The 19,625-nt window shown below is 36.9% G+C and overlaps 1 protein-coding gene across 1 annotated transcript in view; it reads right to left on the reverse strand.

Moving 5' to 3' along the window:
• MINDY3 (MINDY lysine 48 deubiquitinase 3) overlaps positions 1–19,625 on the reverse strand; it is an 82,463-nt gene that overhangs the window by 12,646 nt on the left and 50,192 nt on the right. The window contains exon 11 of the mRNA XM_068987261.1: positions 6,020–6,092. Within this exon, the coding sequence (XP_068843362.1) occupies positions 6,020–6,092 (73 nt within the window). The remainder of the gene's footprint in view (positions 1–6,019; positions 6,093–19,625) is intronic.

Raw genomic sequence — 19,625 nt, forward strand, 5'->3', positions numbered from 1 at the left:
GTGCTGCAGTCCATGGGGTCACAAAGAGTGGGACACGACTGAGCAACTCAACTGAACTGAATCCAGCTTCCTAGAGTGGACTCTATATAGCTAAACAATAAACAGTGATACTCAAATGAGAAAGTGGAGTTCATTTTCTCCATGGTAAGTAAGCTCCAGGAGTTGGTGATGGACAGGCAAGCCTGGTGTGCTGCAATCCAAAGGGCTGCAAAGAGTTGGACAAGACTGAGCAAATGAACTGAACTGAAGGTTAAGTAATAGAAAGACACAGCTCCAAAATGACTGAACAAGTTTTGTTTACTTCTTAACTATCAGATTATAGTCCTGCTAAGTAGTCCCACATAAAACTATATAGATGAAAACTACTTTATTTAATCAATAATTTTCTCTAATTAAAAAACATAACGAATTTATTTTCCTATGTATTCCTGAGGACTCCATTCTGAAAAACTGCCAACGATCATAAATTGTGTTTTCATATTGACAATAAGACAGTCTAATTTTCCTTGTAATTCAGTAAAACCCAATGGAGTCTGCTACCTCATTAATGATGGAAAAAATTGAAATTGTAAAAAGCAAACAAATCTACTACTTGTGACTGTAAGATACTAAACGTTAGTTTTAGTATCTTTGTATTCCTGATAGTTCCTTTAGAATATAAACCAAAACTGACCTTCTAAATCACATTAGGCTTTTCAAGTCCAGATCTACTCCTCCTTATTCTGAAGGCATTTCTCTACAACTCTGTTCATCGTCTTCTAAAATATTGTGTTCAGTTATCTCCTGAAATATTCTGATACTTTCTGTGCACATTTCTTTTCTCAAACTCATTCACTTATAATTTTAGGTCTCAGTTTCTCACTAAGGAAAGAAATATATAGGTATCCGAAAAGGCTCAGTACAGAAAGGCCATATGTTTGCGTTGAGAGTGGTTTGTGTTGGTGGTTACACTGGGATAAGAGTATGTTTGACATCTCAGACCATCAATTCAAATCAAAATTACACAGCACTATAAAGAGCTGACTGGAAACCCTGGGAAAATACCCAGTTCATCTGTCAAGTCATCTTACTTTACTATAATGCATTCCATTCCAGAAGGAATCTACCTCTCACACAGTGATTACTATCAATATGGGTAGAAACATGTCACCTAATATGTCCTGAAACAGAGCAGGCATTTTACATGTGTATGTGTGTATACCACTCCACACTCACTCTCCACTGGGATGTGAGGTATAGAAAGGGCAAACATCTAGAAAAGGGGTGAGAGATGGAAGGGAAAAACAAAACAAATACCTTAAATCCTTAAGAGGAAGGTACATAACAGAAAACTGCTTGACTCGTTCTCTGAAATATATTCTTTAAAACATAAATCCTCTCGAAGCTCCAAGCTGAGCTTCCTGTGCTATACAGCTGCTTCCTAGTAGCTGGCTGTTTTACACATGACAGTGTATATATGCCAAGCTACTCTCTATTCGTCCCCTCCAGCTCCGCACCCCAGCTCCTCCCCGCCACCCCTGTATAAAAAGTCCATTCTCTTATGTCTGCATCTCTATTCCTGCCCTGGTGCAAGAGCGAGGGGATGTACGTATACATAGCTGAAACAATGACAGCACTGTAAAGCAATTACATCCCAATAAAAGAAAGAGAAGGAAAAAAAAAAACCCCATAAATCCAAGCCTTGACCATTAATTTCTTACCTTTGGCATCACTTCAGTAAATACTACATGATTATTTTTCTTGTGCCCTGTCTTTGCACTCAAGTCAAACACTTTGCTGGCTACTACCTGCATGTAAATTGCTATTTCCTACCTTATGTTCACAGATATCACTTTCTCTTTTTTATGCTATTTGCCAGCATGACCCTCCCCACTCAGGTCTACTTGATGGCTCTCTAGCTAATCTCAGTTCACTTCAATCACATTTCTTTTAACTTTATTTATGTCAATCTTATTTTCATTTTAACTTGCTACAGTTTCCAAAAACTCTTAAGTTTGATCCCAACTCCAAAGATACTAAAAGCATTTAGGAACATAAATTATTTATTTCCCATCTTTTCCATCAAAGGATTCAAAGAGGTAAGAGGATGCTTATTTTTGTCACCCTCCACGACACAGTTCAATGTGCTACACATAACCAGTGATTCCAGTTGAAGCTGTTAACTTATTAATACTATAAAACTGATTTCATTCAGTGGTGGGAAAATATAAAGATGTAAATTACTTTTACTTCTAAAGACTTAGAATGAAATGTTACTGGAAGTTTAAAAGATTATTAATTCCAAGAGGAAAGAAACTTTTTTTTTCAAGTTAATAAAAAGGTACAGTAGAAGAAACTAACTGTAGGTAAACTCACCAGTACCAGCACAATTAACTTGAGGTGTAGAGAGAAAGGAATCACACTTATAAAATACCTACTACACATTAAGCACTGCAGATGCTTTACACAACATTATTCATTTAATCTTCATAAGGACTCTTAAATAGGCTATTATATGATACATAAGAAAGCAGACTTATAGACTGAAAGGTAACTAAAGTTATATGGGTTACCAAGATTCCTAGAATTTGTGTGACTGAAAGAGTACATCTCCAAGAACAAAAAAATTTCAAGACAGAAGACAATGAATTTATAAAAATAACTGAATGCTTTCAGCAGTTGATAAGGACTTCTCCAACAATGTAGGTTCCTACATGGTAATTTACAAGGGAATAGAAGGCACGACTCAGTTTTAAGGTTATCCTGGAAAAGTCAGTGAGTTAGTCGTGACCATCACCTAACTAAAGTACATAAATGCAAAGGTGATCAAAACCACCTAGTTAGCAATGATACAGTGGACAACAGAGTGATGTCTATCTATCTATGAACTTTTCAAAACAACCTCTGTTAGTGTGGTAGAGAAGCTAAGATCTGGCTCAAAAACAAATCATAAAGTTGGTTTTTCTTCTTCTGTATTTTCTTGCACAATATTACACAGAAATATTCTGGGGAGTGATATCAGCAAGATGGAGGGCTTGGACACCCCAACTCATGTCTCCCACACAAAAACCCAACAAAACAACAAACAACGACAAACTGAAGAAAACAGTCCAAGCATAGCACCGGGCTATGAAGCAGAAGCAACAAACCCATGGAGTTCCAAAACAGATTGAGGATAGTGGTGGAGAAAAGCACACCACTTTTTAAGAAGTACCCCCAGCCAAGAGCAGCCTGACACCAGGAGGGCTGCCCTGGGAGGAAGTTCACCACCTGGGGGAAAAGGAAAACCCGTGCAGGCCCCCCCCAACAGTTGCGGGGGGGCACGTGCAGCCCCTGCTGCAATGGTCTCCTACCGTCTTCATCAGCGCTGCTCCTGCACCTCCTCCAAGAAGGTCTACCCCCGGGTGCCCTGCCCTGTTTTTAGGTGCTCACCTAAAACAGCCACACAGATCAATGGAACAAATAGAGTCCAGACATAAGCCTACACATAAACAGACAATTAACTTACAACATGGGAGTTGTGATATGCAATGAATAAAGACCAGTCTCTTCAGACAAGTGGTACTGTGAAAACTGGACCACTTGTCTTACACCACACACATAATTTGATCCACTTTGAGTTAAGACTTAACTGTAAGACCAGAAACCTTAAAACTTACTTATTAGAAAACACAGGTGGTAAGCTCCAAGACACTCTTGGCATTGATTTTTTTGGATGTGATATCAAAAGCAAAAATAAACAAGTGGACTATATCAAACTAAAAAGCTTGTGTAACAAAGGAAAATGAAAAGGCAACCTACTGAATGGGAGGATATATTTGCAAATCTCACCTCTGATAAGCGGTTACTATACAAAATATGCGAAGAACGCACAGAACTCAATACAGAAACCCCAAACACTATGATTACAATAGAGGCAGAAGATCTGAATGCACATTTTCCTATGAAGATATACTGATTATATACAACAGGTACATGAAACAGTACTCAACACTCACTAGTCATCAGGGAAATGCAAATCAAAGTCACAATAAGAAATAGCAAGTGTTCGAGAGGATGTGGAGAAAAGGGAACCCCTGTGCACTGTTAGTGGGGATGTAAACTGGTAGGGCCACTATGGAGTACAGTATGAAGGTTTCTCAGAAAGTTAAAAAGAGAACTACCACATCGTCCAGCAATTCCACTTCTGGGTATTTATTTGAAGGAAGAGAAAACACTACTTGAGATGCATCTTCATGTTCAATGCAGCACTGTTTACAAGCCAAGATACTGAAACACTCTAAATGTCCATCAGTGGATGAATAGATAAAGAAAATGTGGTATATACACTAAATGGAGTATTATTCAGCCAATAAAAAAGGAAGGAAATCTTTCTATTTGCCTCAACATGGATGGAACTTGGGGGCATTATGCTAAGTGAAGTAAATCAGACAAAGATAAATACCATATTATCCCAATTATATGTGGAGTGAAAAACATCTATTTCTGCTTTATTGACTATGCCAAAGCCTTTGACTGTGTGGATCACAATAAACTGTGGACAATTCTGAAAGAGATGGGAATACCAGACCACCTGACCTGCCTCTTGAGAAACCTATATGCAGGTCAGGAAGCAACAGTTAGAACTGGACATGGAACAACAGACTGGTTCCAAATAGGAAAAGGAGTACGTCAAGGCTGTATATTGTCATCCTGCTTATTTAACTTCTATGCAGAGTACATCATGAGAAACGCTGGGCTGGAAGAAGCACAAGCTGGAATCAAGATTCCTGGGAGAAATATCAATAACCTCAGATATGCAGATGACACCACCCTTATGGCAGAAAGTGAAGAGGAACTAAAGAGCCTCTTGATGAAAGTGAAAGTGGAGAGTGAAAAAGTTGGTTTAAAGCTCAACATTCAGAAAATGAAGATCATGGCATCTGGTCCCATCACTTCATGGGAAGTAGATGGGGAATCAGTGGAAACAGTGTCAGACTTTATTTTTGGGGGCTCCAAAATCACTGCACATGGTGACTGCAGCCATGAAATTAAAAGACGCTTACTCCTTGGAAGGAAAGTTATGACCAACCTAGATAGCATATTAAAAAGCAGACACATTACTTTGTCAACAAAGGTCCATCTAGTCAAGTCTATGGTTTTTCCAGTAGTCATGTATGGATGTTGAGAGTTGGACCATAAAGAAAGCTGAGCACCGAAGAATGCTTTTGAACTGTGGTGTTGGTGAAGACTCTTGAGAGTCCCTTGGACTGCAAGGAGATCCAACCAGTCCATTCTGAAGACTTCTTTGGAAGGAATGATGCTAAAGCTGAAACTCCAGTACTTTGGCCACTTCATGTGAAGAGTTGACTCATTGGAAAAGACTCTGATGCTGGGAGGGATTGGGGGCAGGAGGAAAAGGGGACGACCCAGGATGAGATGGCTGGATGGCATCATTGACTCAATGGACGTGAATCTGAGTGAACTCCAGGAGTTGGTGATGGACAGGGAGGCCTGGCGTGCTGTGATTCATGGGGTTGCAAGGAGTCGGACACGACTGAGCAACTGAACTGAAGTGAAACAAGACTGAGCTCACAGATACAGGAATAGATTGGTGGTTGCTAGAGGCAAGGGGTAGGGGAGTAGGTGAAAGGAGTAAAAGATGTCAGAGGTGCCACCTTTCAGTTATAATATGAGTCATGGGATGTGATGTACAGCATGGTGACTAGAGTTAATCATACTGTATTGTTTATATGAAAGTTGCTAAGAAAGTTTAATTCAGAAGTAGTATTTTTCCCTGTTTAACACCATCAGAAGTCAAGATTCAAGTAACCATACTTAAGAACCATGTGAAACAAAACCCTTCTACCATGTGAGAATGATGATCATTTTTTTTTTTGTTCTCACTTCCACTGTTTCTTATTTAAAACTTTCAACTAGTACACGATAGATTTCATTCAGTAATCCAACAACTCTTTAAAAATAAAACTCAGGAAAGGATCAATGTATTTTAAATACATAAAGATATAAAACAATATTAATAAAAAATAAAATCTTTTACCTTCTGGATCATAAGTTTGAAAAACTCTTCTGGCTTGTTCTGAGGGAGCCTCAGGGGCAACTAAAGCCATATCCTGAAAACATAAAAAAACATGCTATCAACAAGCTGCAATATCATGACATTAAAAACAAAATAAATACAAGGCTAGAGAAATGAAGACATTTGGAATCAAAATACTGTGTGTTATGTTAATATTTATATCATAGCTGTTATGACTCTCTGGGCCTTAACTTTACCTCTGAAAAATGGCAATACCACTTCAACCACAGAGAACTGTTGTGAGAATGACATATAAAGTTTTATATAACTCTTGAAAAAGTCTAATATTGTATAAGTAATTACTATAAAACTGAATCTGTAAAAATTAATAACACTTTTTGTTGTATAGTAATAGCCAATGAAAAATAACAAAATATACTCTAGTTTTCAAATATCTAAAAATTAAATCCAGAGATATGATAACAATTATGTAAGAATTCATTTGAAATTTTTTACTTTAGGAAGCACATTATATCAATGACCTAGGGACAGATCAATAACAACTTCAGCATGTTCAGAATTTTAATTTTTATTAAAGGAAATATCCACACTTGATCTTAGCCAAAAGGCCGAGAAGTGATTAAAGGAAATATCCAAAAGGCAGGTTTTGTTTTTCCCTATAAAACTTACTCTCTATTATGATGAATTTCTTTGAAAGTAAGCCACGTTACAACTTACCAAAAATAAGCACATAATTCAATGTTATCCTGGACTCTTCACAAAGCTTTACTCCACATATTTTAGCCATTATGAAATTCTACACTTAACCAACATGAAACTAGAATATAGGCTCTAATTGTTTTCCTCTATTCATATACCTGGTCCAAGCATCTGCCTATAATTGTGTTCACTCAGACAAACCTTATCAGACAGCAAGTTTCCCAAGCTTCCCTTTTTACTATCTTGATTCCTTTTTGAGGAGTAGATATATAAAGGGAACATATCTCAACATGAAAAATGCTATTTATGACAAACCCTCAGCCAACATAAAACTCAATGGTGAAAAGCTGAAAGCTTTCCCACTAAAATCTGAAACAAGACCAGGATGTCCACTCTCAGCTCTTCTAATCAACATAGTATTGAAAGTCCTAGCCACAGCAATCGAACAAGAAAAATAAAGGGATTCAAAATAAAAGGGAAGAAGTAAAATTGTCATTATATGCAGATGACATATATGTAGAAAACCCTAAAGATTTCATATGAAAACTTCTAGAACTGATAAATAACCAACAATATAGCAGGATACAAAATTAGCATACAGAAATCTGTTGCAGTTCTTTACACTAACAATGAAATATCAAAAAGTACAAAAAAAATCCCTTTTAAAATCACATCAAAAGTAATAAAATACTTAGGAATAAACCTGGCCAAAGAAGTGAAAGACTCATATGGTGAGAACCATAAAACACTGATGAAGGAATCAGAAAATGATTTAAAGAGACAGAAAGACATCCCATGCTCCTGGGTTGAAAGAATTATTATTAAGATCTCTATACTACCCAAAGCAATCTACAGATTTAAAGCAATCTCTATCAAATTACCTATGACATTTTTTACAGGACTAAAGAATCCTAAAATGTATATGGAACCATTAAAGACCAGAACTGCCAAAGCAATCCTGAGCAAAAAGAACAAAGCTGGAGACATAATCCTCCCAGACTTCAGACACAGCTACAGTAATCAAAATAGCATGGTACTGGTACAAAAACAGACATACAGATCAATGGAACAGAATACAGAGTCCAGAAATAAACCCACACACTTGATTTACAGCCACATATAAATCAGTGAACTTAGAATACTTACCTCAGTACCACACACAAACTCAAAATGACTTAATGACTTACATATAAAGCATGACACCATAAAATTCCTAGAAGAGATCATAGGCAAAGCACTCTGACATAAATTGCAGCAATGTTTTTTTCAGTCAGTCTCCCAAGGCAATAGAAATGAAAGTAAAAATAAACAAATGGGACCTAATCAAACTCTTAAGCTTTTGCACAGCAAAGGAAACTATAAACAAAGTAAAAAGACATTCTGAAGAATGGGAGAAAATATTTGGAAATGATGCAATTGACAAGGGCTTAATTTTCAAAATATCTAAATACCTCATAAAATTAAATAAATAAATCAAAACTACAATGAGGTATCACCTCACAAAGGTCAGAATGGCCACTTCATTAAAAAGTCTACAAATATCAAATGCTAGAGAGGGTGCACTGAAAAGGGAACAGTTGTACACTGCTGGCGGGAATGTACATTGGTACAGCCGCTATGGAGAACAGTATGGAGAGTCTTTTAAAAGCTAAAAATAGAACTACCATATAATTTAGCAATCCCACTCCTGGGCAGATATCTGGAGAAAACCATGGTTCAAAAGGATAAATGCACCCCTGTGTTCACAGCAGCACTATCGGAACAGCTAAGACATGAAAGAAAGAAAGATGTGGTATACACACGCACGAATATTACTCAGCCATAAAAAAGAACAAAATCAAGCCATGTGCAGCAACACAGACTGACCTAGAGATTATCATAATAAGTGAAATACACCAGAAAGTCAAATACTGTATGATATCAATTATATGTGCAATCTAAAATATATAAAAATGAACTTATTTATAAAATGGAAACAGACTCACACAGAAAACAAACCTATGATTACCAAAGCAGGGAGGGGCTGAGGGAGGGATAAATTAGGAGCCTGGGATTAGTACATACAAATAACTATCTATAAAATAGATAATCATCATGGTCTACTGTACAGCACAGGGAACCATATACAGTATCCTGTAACAAACCATAATGGAAGAGAACATGAAAAAAAGTATATATATTTGTATAACTGAATCACTTTGCTGTACAGCAGAAATACAACACTGTAAATCAACTATTCTTCAATTTTTAAAAAAGTGGGATATAAATGTTAAGTAGAATTTAAATTGCTATTTCTCCATGCAAACAAATTTTTAAGAAATGCACTAAATAACTTTTGTCCTAATCATCTTGCCCTTATCTCAAAGATGAAGGAATAAACTCTTCAGGGTCAGTTAGAGTAGTTCTCACTTGACCATGTCTGAGCACCTTAACAGCATGTTCCATTCAATGGGGAGTAGGTATCAAATGGGTATGGGAGTCAAAACACGGCAATATATACAAGCCCCTACACAGTTTTAATGTATTAAATGATAAAATAATTTAAAAAAATCTTGTTACTTTATAATGTAGATCTGGTAATGTACAGTTATTTCCCTTTTACCATCCCTTGATACCAACTTTTAGGGTCTCCTTTTCCTGCATTTTCAGTATCATTTTATAGATAATACACATGTCAAGGGCCATGCTTTCATCTGGTTGAACTTTCAATGCCTTTCTGATTTTATGATCCAGTCCTTTACTGCTGGATACTTGGATTGTGCGTAACATTTTACCATAACCACTGCTGTACCAAATAAACTGGAACATGTGATTTCATACGTGAACAGTCATATCTATAGGACATGAACAATGGTATCTGTAGGACAGAGTTCCAGAGCAGGATCACTGAGCCAAAGGAAAAAGGCATTGCAGTTTGGTACTACAGATACTACCCGATTCTTGGGTTAAATGTGTTCATTTAACCTAGTCTGAACAGTATTTCTTAAAATGCTTTCTCCTTTCTCTAATACATCCCCAGTAGAGCCTTAGCTCTACAATCACCTTTGTATCAAGGCTAGGATTGTAGTGTGGGTTCTCAGATTTAGGGAGCACTTAATAGCATTGAGACTATTGTTATTATTCCTTAGCTTCCTTTACCACTTCCAAACCTTTACTGCAAACGTTTTTATGTGTATTGCAGAATAAGCTTTCACCTCCTTAACTGTTTCTATCTCTCCTTTCTTTTTTCAATTGTCCACTTGAGAACGCCTGTTGGAATTTGTGGAGAAGCAAAGTCACAAACGCTGGTGGAGGAAAAGGTATACAGCTGCAGATGAGCCCTTATGCAAAGGGGAGGGTTTGGAGGCACAAGACGAAGATAAAGTCATTCTTCCTACTCAACACCTGTTGCATTTCAACCTTTGTTTCTAGTAAGTGATCAGGCAGAGCTTGAAATGAGTTTTAACAACACATTACTTCAAAATTTCTAAATATTAATTAAAACTGTCATCTAAGTAGAAGGAATGGGCATAATGTTTTTCTTGGTTAAAAAACAAACAGAATCTTTTTGGGGGAAGAGGTGGCAGAGAATATAAATGAAGCATCTTTTAAATCTTCCTACAAAAGTGAAGTTTTGGGAAACTGCCACCGTTTATAAAGTCTGGGGAACAAGGAAGATTCCAGTTCTAGCCAGAGGAAAAGGCTGGCATCAAACTCTCCGACATTAAAGATTTCAGAAAATAAGGGAGTGTGAAAAGAATTTATTAACTACCTGATGCCTCATCTCTAAGTTTCAAGTGCTACAAATAAATAAATACTATGCTCATGTAAAAAAAAAAAAAAAAAAAAGAAAGAAAATTAAAGTAGACTTAATAAAACATTCACTGCTTATCTCTTGCCTCCGGTTATAAACATATAAACAATTTAGGCTTTAGAAAATGTGTGCTTAATTCTTCTTTGGACAGGCATGGCCTAATATAGAAATATCAGATGAAGCCTGGGCAAAGTCCTGATGTACTCTGGTTTAACAAGTGTTCATTTGGAGTAAAGGTTGGCAAATTTTTTCTGTGATGGGCCAGACAGTAAATATTTTAGGCTTCACAGGCCATAAGGTAGCAAGATAAGACAATGTGTAACAGCAAGATAATACAATACATAAACAAGAGCACCTGGTTGTGTTCCAATAAATATTTCACAAAATAGGTGTAGGGCTTGATTTAGCCTGTGAGCCATAGTTTACTGACCCATGATTTAGAGAATATATTATATTTTTCCCCCTCAATGCTCTAAGCTGTAGTAAACATGCCTTCTTTTGACATATCTGGGGACATAATGATGTCTTAATCACCTTAATAAATTTTACAAAGAAGGTACTTTGGCTCTCATGTGGAACAGAAAAGAGGGTAGGAAATTCTCTCTAGCCAGAATGGAATCATCAAAGGCAGAAACGTGAATGAGCACAGCACAAGGGAAACTGAAAGAGCTGAACAGGATGGAGAACTGTGAGAGACAGGGAGTGGTTAGGCAGGGGAATCAGCTCTGATGGAAGAATAAACGAAGTTTGGAGGAGATGGTTAAAAACCCAAGTGGAGCACGTGGCTGTCTTAACACTATGCCATCCAGTGGTTGCCAGTTGTAGGCCTCTCACAGGCCAGCAGAAAAAGGCGATGAGGACTAAAGGAGATCAAAGCTGGAGAGTCTGCCAGGCAAAATATGGAAACAGGTGAAAGGAGATTATGGCAAAGATGTCAGAATAGAGTATTTCCAAAAAGGAATTTAGAGAATTTCTTGTTTGACGTTTAAAAGTTGAAACAAGTATCTCAAAACGCTATGAGCAGACAACGAAAAACCCTCAGAAGCAAACTACGAAAACAGAAATTCCTTTTTCCTCTTAAAATACAACCCAGTGGCAGTGGTCATGTTCCACATAATAAAACCATCAACTATGACTGTCATTACTAGTGAAGCAAACTGTGTCTTGAACGATTAAGAGAAAAAAATCTTGTTTTGCTCCTTTGGTTTCAGTGATATACTAATAGCTAATCTGCCAAACTCCTTAGGAATTAATTGTTCTTAACTCATATCACTGATTTTAAGATGTGTTTATACTACGGGGGGGAAAAGAAAAACACAAAGCCCCCCTACCAAAACCACGAAAGATTACAATAAATTCTAAGGAAAACATTCCAAAAGTTTTCATCCATAAATTAAAAACAGTCTTCTAAATTGATTGTTGGCTTGCTTATTTTGAGTGTTTACAATGCTTTTTAGATTACTGTAGAAAAAGATCTCTCAGTTAAAGCTCATTTAAATTTATGTAATGTTTACATGTTTATAGATGAAATCAGGACAAGTTACAAAACCACCTTCTATTCCCATTAAAGTGCTTCAGGCTGAACTCCAAACTTTTAACTTTCTAATTTGGTTTAAAATTACAAATTCCAACACTCATTTTTACCAGTTTATTTAACTTCAACACTTCTAAACAAGGTTCCTTGTGTAAGACCCGGAGTAGGATGGCCTATGTAGTAATTTCAGTGATATGGTAATATTACATATATTTCATATCTGCACAGCAAGTTTGAACAGCAAGTGTAGAATTTCATTAATTGAGAAAGGGTCCTTTTCAACCTTTTAGTGAGATATAACTGCCAAATTTTTTTCACTGCACATAAAGAAAATGATTTAATTAGAAAGGATAATTTAAAATAGAACTCTTATGTAAAAACTATAAATGTGAAGAACAATATGACGAGGATCCTACCCTTAGATTTTCTATATCTAAGACAAATGTGGCAATAGTTTTTAGACTACATATTTAACATATTTTCCCCATATAACTACCTACATACCCATAATGTTTTGAATACCTGTCAAGCCTATTAGATGAGATAAAGACATCACAATCTAACAGAAGAGAGAAAAATATGTTCCTATATGTTCCATGAATATTATTAAAATTCTCTTAAAGTTACTTTCTAAAATAAAATTCAAACACACATATCCCCCATCCTCAAAAAACTGCTGAGTTGCAAATAAATAGATTCCAATGATGTAATTCCAAATTATCTAAGGCAGCAAGGATAACCGTGAGCATTTTTTTTTCTTCCCCAGTTGCAGTACTTAGGAGAAAATTTCAGTGTGTACTGCATCCAAAACTCTTTAAGGTCCTCCCACAAGAGAATCTAAACCTAAGAGTCAAATATTTTAATTAGCAATATTTTTAAATTCTGATTTATCATCAACATTAATTTTATTTTTAAAGTAGTTCTCTACATTAGTTAAATATCATCAGATGCTTTAATGACAGGAATATTATAGCAAATAACTTCTTAGCCAATTTACTGGTCAACAGAGACTGCTAAACAATATAGCTTTTAAAGTTATCTGGCTTCATCCAACTTTCCTTAACTGGCAAAGTACTATAAAAGAAAAGGGGGGAAAAAAAAAAAAAACCCTGAGGTGTAATGGGACTATCTAATATCCTAGAGTCATGAAATGAATATCTCTTTTTCATGTAACTCTGTCCACCATAAACCTTTTAAAATGTTGTAACATTAGCTATGCTTCTAAAATACCTACGGAAACATAAGGAAGGCCCGTGTTCAGTGTGTTAGCTAGATGTAAGTATGTAGCTCATTACCAAAAAGGTCTTTAAAGCTTATTTATTATACCTTTCATCATTACCAAGAGCAATCTGCTGTCATGAGTAATCAAAGAACCCCTGAGAACCTTATCTATTTTCAGGAATGATCACACACATATAAATTACATTCTAGCTTGCAGACAACATTTTATAGTGTTATGAGGAATCCTTCCACACACACACACACAGAAAGCTAACTGGGATATAATTTCCCTTTAGACTTTAAGTAAAATTTTGCTTTAAAAATCACTTTATTATATGTTCCATATTGACTTTGCTCATGAACTACTTAAGGAAAATAATTTGGGAACTACTAAGAAATAAGATTTTAAATCAGTTATCAAATGCTCTCAAGTAGGGAATTCCCTGGTGCTCCAGTGGTTAAGAAACCGCCTTCCAATGAAGAGGACTCGGATTCAATCCCTGGTCAGGGAACTAAGATCCCATATGCGGCGGAGCAACTACTGAGCGCCCACACACTGCAACAATGACAACAAAAGATCCTGCCTGCCACAACCAAGACCCAATGCAGCCCAATAAATAAATAATAATTTTTTTTAATGGTCTTTAAAGTAGGTAGGAAAGTGGCCTTTCTTCTCACTCTTCCATGATTGCTCGAATCTGCAGCAGTCCCAGCTACCCCACAACAGCTCACTGCTGTGTGCTGACCTATGCTGTGTCAGAGGAGAAGTCAGAGTAGGAAATACACAAGCAAAACCCTTCAAGATTCTTTCTGCACAGAAACATAAACTCTAAATATGTAAACAAAACCAAGCATTGGAAGGAAAGTCTTCGATATGATGCGCTGCAATCCTTATGATGATTATATTAACACTGGTTGGATTCTTTTTCTCCCTATCGTTACGACTGTACCACTCACTGCAGGGATCCCTCCAGCCTTCTCCACTGCTTTATGCCAAAGAATTCATTCCTCGGGCCTAAGGTGTCCTGCTCTCCTGGACATCCAGAATAACTTCTGGTTTCTCTTGTTTACTCTGAAGAACTGAGCCAAGAAAAGCTCTTTGCCTCTTTAACTACCGTATGTCATGAAGAAAACCGCTAACAAGCTGTTACTCTCTAGGCACAAGGATACCTACAAAATTCAAGAAAAATGATTATCTGGCTTTTTTTTAAATGGTAGATGTTCATATTATATCAAAAATCAACCTGACGGTCAAAAATTCCTCATTTCTAGGCTAAGACTCTTTATATCCTTTAAACAAACTGAAACTCTGAGACATTACCTGGCCCCACAGTAGCCCAGGGTGGTAGACAGTACAGTCGATGTCAATTCCTGCTCTTCCCTGTGAGAGTATAATCACTGCTTGTTGTCATGGGCTCTGCAGTACCTCTCTGTGGCAGAGATCTACTCCTGAGCCCCATTGACATCATGATTTGGTTAGGTGCCATTGTTGGCCAAAGAAACAGAAGCAGAAGTGACATCCTGCCAGCTCCTGGAAGAAGCTGTGAGGGCCACCTGTGGCTGTGCCAGGAGAACTGTGAAGTCCTCACAGCAGGAGGCAGGCACCTGTGGGACACATGCAGCCACCCTGCAAATTAAGAGAAGCATAAGGGTGTGTGTCTGGGGAGACGGTTGGAGTGTGGCTCAGCACAGCAAAAAGAGGGGACACTGTCCACAGAGTTTAAACATAATAAAATGGACTTGGTCAAATTCCTCTTTATCATCGTCATATGCAGGAAGTTCTAGACGATTTCAGTGGCCAAATGCCTGCTCTGGCCTGAGGTGACTGTTCTCACTGCCCCCACCCCACCCTTCTTGAATACTGCTGTGTCAACTGTTCAAACTTTAGGATTAGTTGTGACTTCAGGAAGCTGGCACAAGGAATTAAACCCTAACATTCTGGCTGAGGTTTTAGTTTATGTCACATGTATAATATCTGCTCGTCCTGTTCATCCTTGACCTGCTTCTTCCGCTTCCATTCCTCCATGCTACCCATCGACGTGAATTTTAACCATATAAGCTGCACAGAAGGAATCTCCATATACATATATACACTTCCTATGTTTCTTGTGAAAACAGAAGCCTAGAAAGATGACTGACACTACAGTCCACACAACACTACACTGGTTATTTAAACTCCGTAGTCCTGGAGTAGTGTAAGTGCAAAGTAAGGGACATCCCTGATCCTAGATCCTCCCACATCCTCCTTCCTTTTCTACTCTTTTAAACAAGGTTTACACGGTGAAAAATACTGACAGTACTCAACTTCTAATACTCTGTAAGTTTCATCACAGCTTCAGAGAGAGAGTTCTTAAGAAGGCTGTTCCACTTCCATGAACAGGCTTTATATTCATGACCTAGATGCTCATGCTTAGCCTCTCATATCAAGATAAGCATGCATAGCTTATCAAGATAAGCATAGTACAGTGAGATGTCAGAGGAGAAATGATTATGCCAGCTGGTGCTGTATCTAATCCCAATTTTTGCTTCCATCTTATCTCTTAGCACAGTGAATATAGTTCAGCCATCATGAACCAACTATTATTCTCCAAATACAGCACAGAGCTTCATATCCCACATCTCTTTCTGCTTACTCTTTTCCCAAGCCTAGAGCACATTCCTCATTTCGTCTAATATACAATATGTCCTTTAATTCCAATGCCATCTCCTCTGCACACACCTCTCCCCTCTTTCAGTCTCTAGTTCACCCTAGTCTAATAATTTGTTTTCCTAAGGGACAGAAGTATTTAAAAGCTCAGTGAACAGAATTCATGCTTTAGCCAGGAGGTATTATTTCTCACTGGTCCCAGACTCTAAAATGTAGATGAAACCAGTACTTATTTCACAGGGTTGCACAGAGGCATGAATGAGGAGTGCACATAAGATGCTGACCATATAGTTCCCATGGGGTTGCAAAGAGTCGACATGACTGAGCAACCTTCAATTTCACTTTCATCATACATTAAATATATGCTAAGACCTTTTCTGCAACCCACTCTATTTGCCACAATTATTTTCATCAATTCTAGATGGACAGGTAGAGGTACAGACTTATCAATGCTGATTCTAAATGAAAACTCATAGACTTTACTCATAACAGAATGCCTTTAGGCATATATCAGCAATACTGTATCTTGTATGGACAATTATCTGGGTTCTAACGTAACAAAAAGCTACAAGACACAAATTCAAATGGAAAGAGTTTACTAGTTTCAGTAAACTGCATAATACCACAGACATGACTGAGATAATAGAAGAAAATTCATAAAAAACAATACTAAAATATGACACAAAATTATGATTTATGGACTTAAACTACAAACAGTAATGATTATGATTTAAACTATAAACAGTAATATTTTATGATTTAAAGTACAAACAGTACTATTTTAGCTCTTAAATCCATTTTCCTTTCTGAGGCAAATAAGGCATGAAATTTAAACAAACGCACAAAACTCTAAAATTTATTTAGGATAAATGGATAGGATGACTAAACCGTATTAATACATAGGAAAACCGTATTAAAAAGTGCCCAACTGTGAATCTAATTATATTCCAAGTCCTAAGACTTTTATCAGTAATGAAAGATAGATAGAAGTGAATTTTCTTTATGAGAAATAAAACCTATAAAGCATCATTTTGCTTCTTTTCCTTAAAATTGTGTTAATACACGTAGAGGAATATATTCACGACAAAGTAGAACTGTTCAACTTTTGAACGCCCTAAAAAAGGTTCTAACATGTAACTGCAGTAGTCCTGCTAATGTTACACCAAAGAGTAGGAACACAAAAAGAGCATGCTCTGTATAAAGAATTCTATCTCAATTCCCAGTAACAGATACCACTGTAAGAAGAGTCAGCTCATGCAGGAACAATTCAAGGTTTTGTTTCTCCTTTGCATTAAATTCAGTTTCTCCATATACTTTGCATTTAAACAGAGATGTGTTTTCATGTGTACTTATCTAAAAGGAAACCTGTTTTATCATAGGAAAGGTCAAAGGCAACACTCTGTACACAGTATACAAGGAGTCCTTTTATAACCATAAAAGAGAACAAAAAGGAATGTAAAACTCATCTTCCTGGCTTCAAAAGAAAGTTGGAAATGGATTATCAAGGAAATTAGTCACTGATCTTCTGAAGATGAAGCTAGATGTCACAGGTAGGTTCCAACTATTTTTATGTTCAGTCAACAGTTTCCATTCCAAAGATTTAAATGCACAATGAAAACAAAAACACTAAATTTGTCTATCCTTTTTAAACATAATTCTAATACTATTAAAGTATCATATTGTCAAATTTAGAGCATCATCTTGAATCCACATTGAAAATTAGCTCCATAATTAGTTCCAATTCAAGAAGAAAATATGAAAGTGAGCTAAATAATTTTAATCTGTGACCACCAAATGTAAAAAAGGAAGTTAATGAGCCAAAGGGAAAACTGATGATTAAAGAGAAGAAAAAGCAAGAAAGTTCCAGAAAAATATCTATTTCTGCTTTATTGACTATGCCAAAGCCTTTGACTGTGTGGATCACAATAAACTGTGGAAAATTCTGAAGGAGATGGGAATACCAGACCACCTGACCTGCCTCTTGAGAAACCTGTGTGCAGGTCAGGAAGCAACAGTTAGAACTGGACATGGAACAACAGACTGGTTCCAAATAGGAAAAGGAGTACGTCAAGGCTGTATACTGTCACCCTGCTTCCATGCAGAGTACATCATGAGAAACGCGGGGCTGGATGAAGTACAAGCTGGAATCAAGTTTGCCAGGAGAAATCTCAATAAGCTCAGATATGTAGATGACACCACCCTTATGACAGAAAGTGAGCAACTAAAGAACTTTTCGATGAAAGTGAAAGAGGAGGGTGAAAAAGTTGGCTTAAAGCTCAACATTCAGAAAACGAAGATCATGGCATCCAGTCTCATCACTTCATGGCAAATAGATGGGGAAACAGTAGCTAACTTTATTTTGGGGGGCTCCAAAATCACTGCAGATGGTGATTGCAGCCATGAAATTAAAATATGCTTACTCCTTGGAAGGAAAGTTATGACCAACCTAGACAGCATATTAAAAAGCAGAGACATTACTTTGTCAACAAAGGTCTGTCTAGTCAAGGTTATGGTTTTTCCAGTAGTCCATGTATGGATGTGAGAGTCCTAAAAATATACTGTTCATCTCAAAAAGAAAAAGAAGTTATTTCACTGAATAGAAACAATTTTCTTATCCATCCTCAAACCATGAAGACAGACTTTTAAATGATGATTTATGAATACTCGAAGTTTTTTAATTCACTCATCTGGAGAAAGAATCTGTGTATGTATGTGTGCGTATTTAAGTTGATCAGGCCAAGGAGTAAAAGTAAGTTCTATTTTTGTCTCTATATAGGATACTGCAAGCATTAACAATTATTTCTTGATTTCTTGATTTCAAGCTTAGGGATCTACTGAATTCTTATGATAAAAAACAATTTAGCATATTCAGCTCCATTTTCCCCCTTTATCAAGTATCAACGTGGTTACATTACAATGTGAAATAAATCTTCAGTATATTCTGCTAATTTCTTTCTTCATCTGTTTAACAAAAATCTGTAAAGCATGAACACTGAACCTGGCACTGTTCTAGGTGCTACAAACAGGAAGAGACAAAGTGGACAAGAATTCTGCCATCTTTGAGCTTACTAGAGAGATAATACCTAAAACAAGTAAGTAAAATATATGTTATGTGCCTAGTAACCAGCATATATTAAAAAACCTTACAATTCAATAAAAAGACAAACAGCCCAATTCAAAATCAGGCAAGGGACATGAATAGACAGTTCCTCAAAGAAGACATACAAATGGCCAAAGAGCACAAAAAAAGATGATCAACACCATCAGTCACTAGGAAAATGTAAATCAAGCCACAACCACCACTGTTCACCCACGAGGATGGCAATACTAATAATGGGACAGTGACAAGTGCTGGCCAAGATGTGGAGAACTGGGAACCCTTGTTTACTGCTGGTAGGAATGTAAAATGGTATAGTTGCTGGGAAGCAGCTTGGCATTTCTCCAAAAATAAAAACATAAAACTGCCATATGACCCAGCAATTCCAGTTCTAGATTGATACCAAATTCCCAAAAGAACTGAGAATACGGACTCACACAGGTCCTTGTGTAGGAATGTTCACTACAGTACTATTCACAGTAACCACAGGAAGAAACGAACCACACATCCACTGATGAGTGGACACGCTGTGTTACATGCACACAGTGGAGTATCATTCTTTCAGAAAAGGGGCTGAAGCACTGAGACAGGCTGAAATAAGGATGAGCCTCAAGA

Source organism: Capricornis sumatraensis, chromosome 15 (assembly GCF_032405125.1).
Source record: "Capricornis sumatraensis isolate serow.1 chromosome 15, serow.2, whole genome shotgun sequence".
Classification (NCBI taxonomy): domain Eukaryota; kingdom Metazoa; phylum Chordata; class Mammalia; order Artiodactyla; family Bovidae; genus Capricornis; species Capricornis sumatraensis.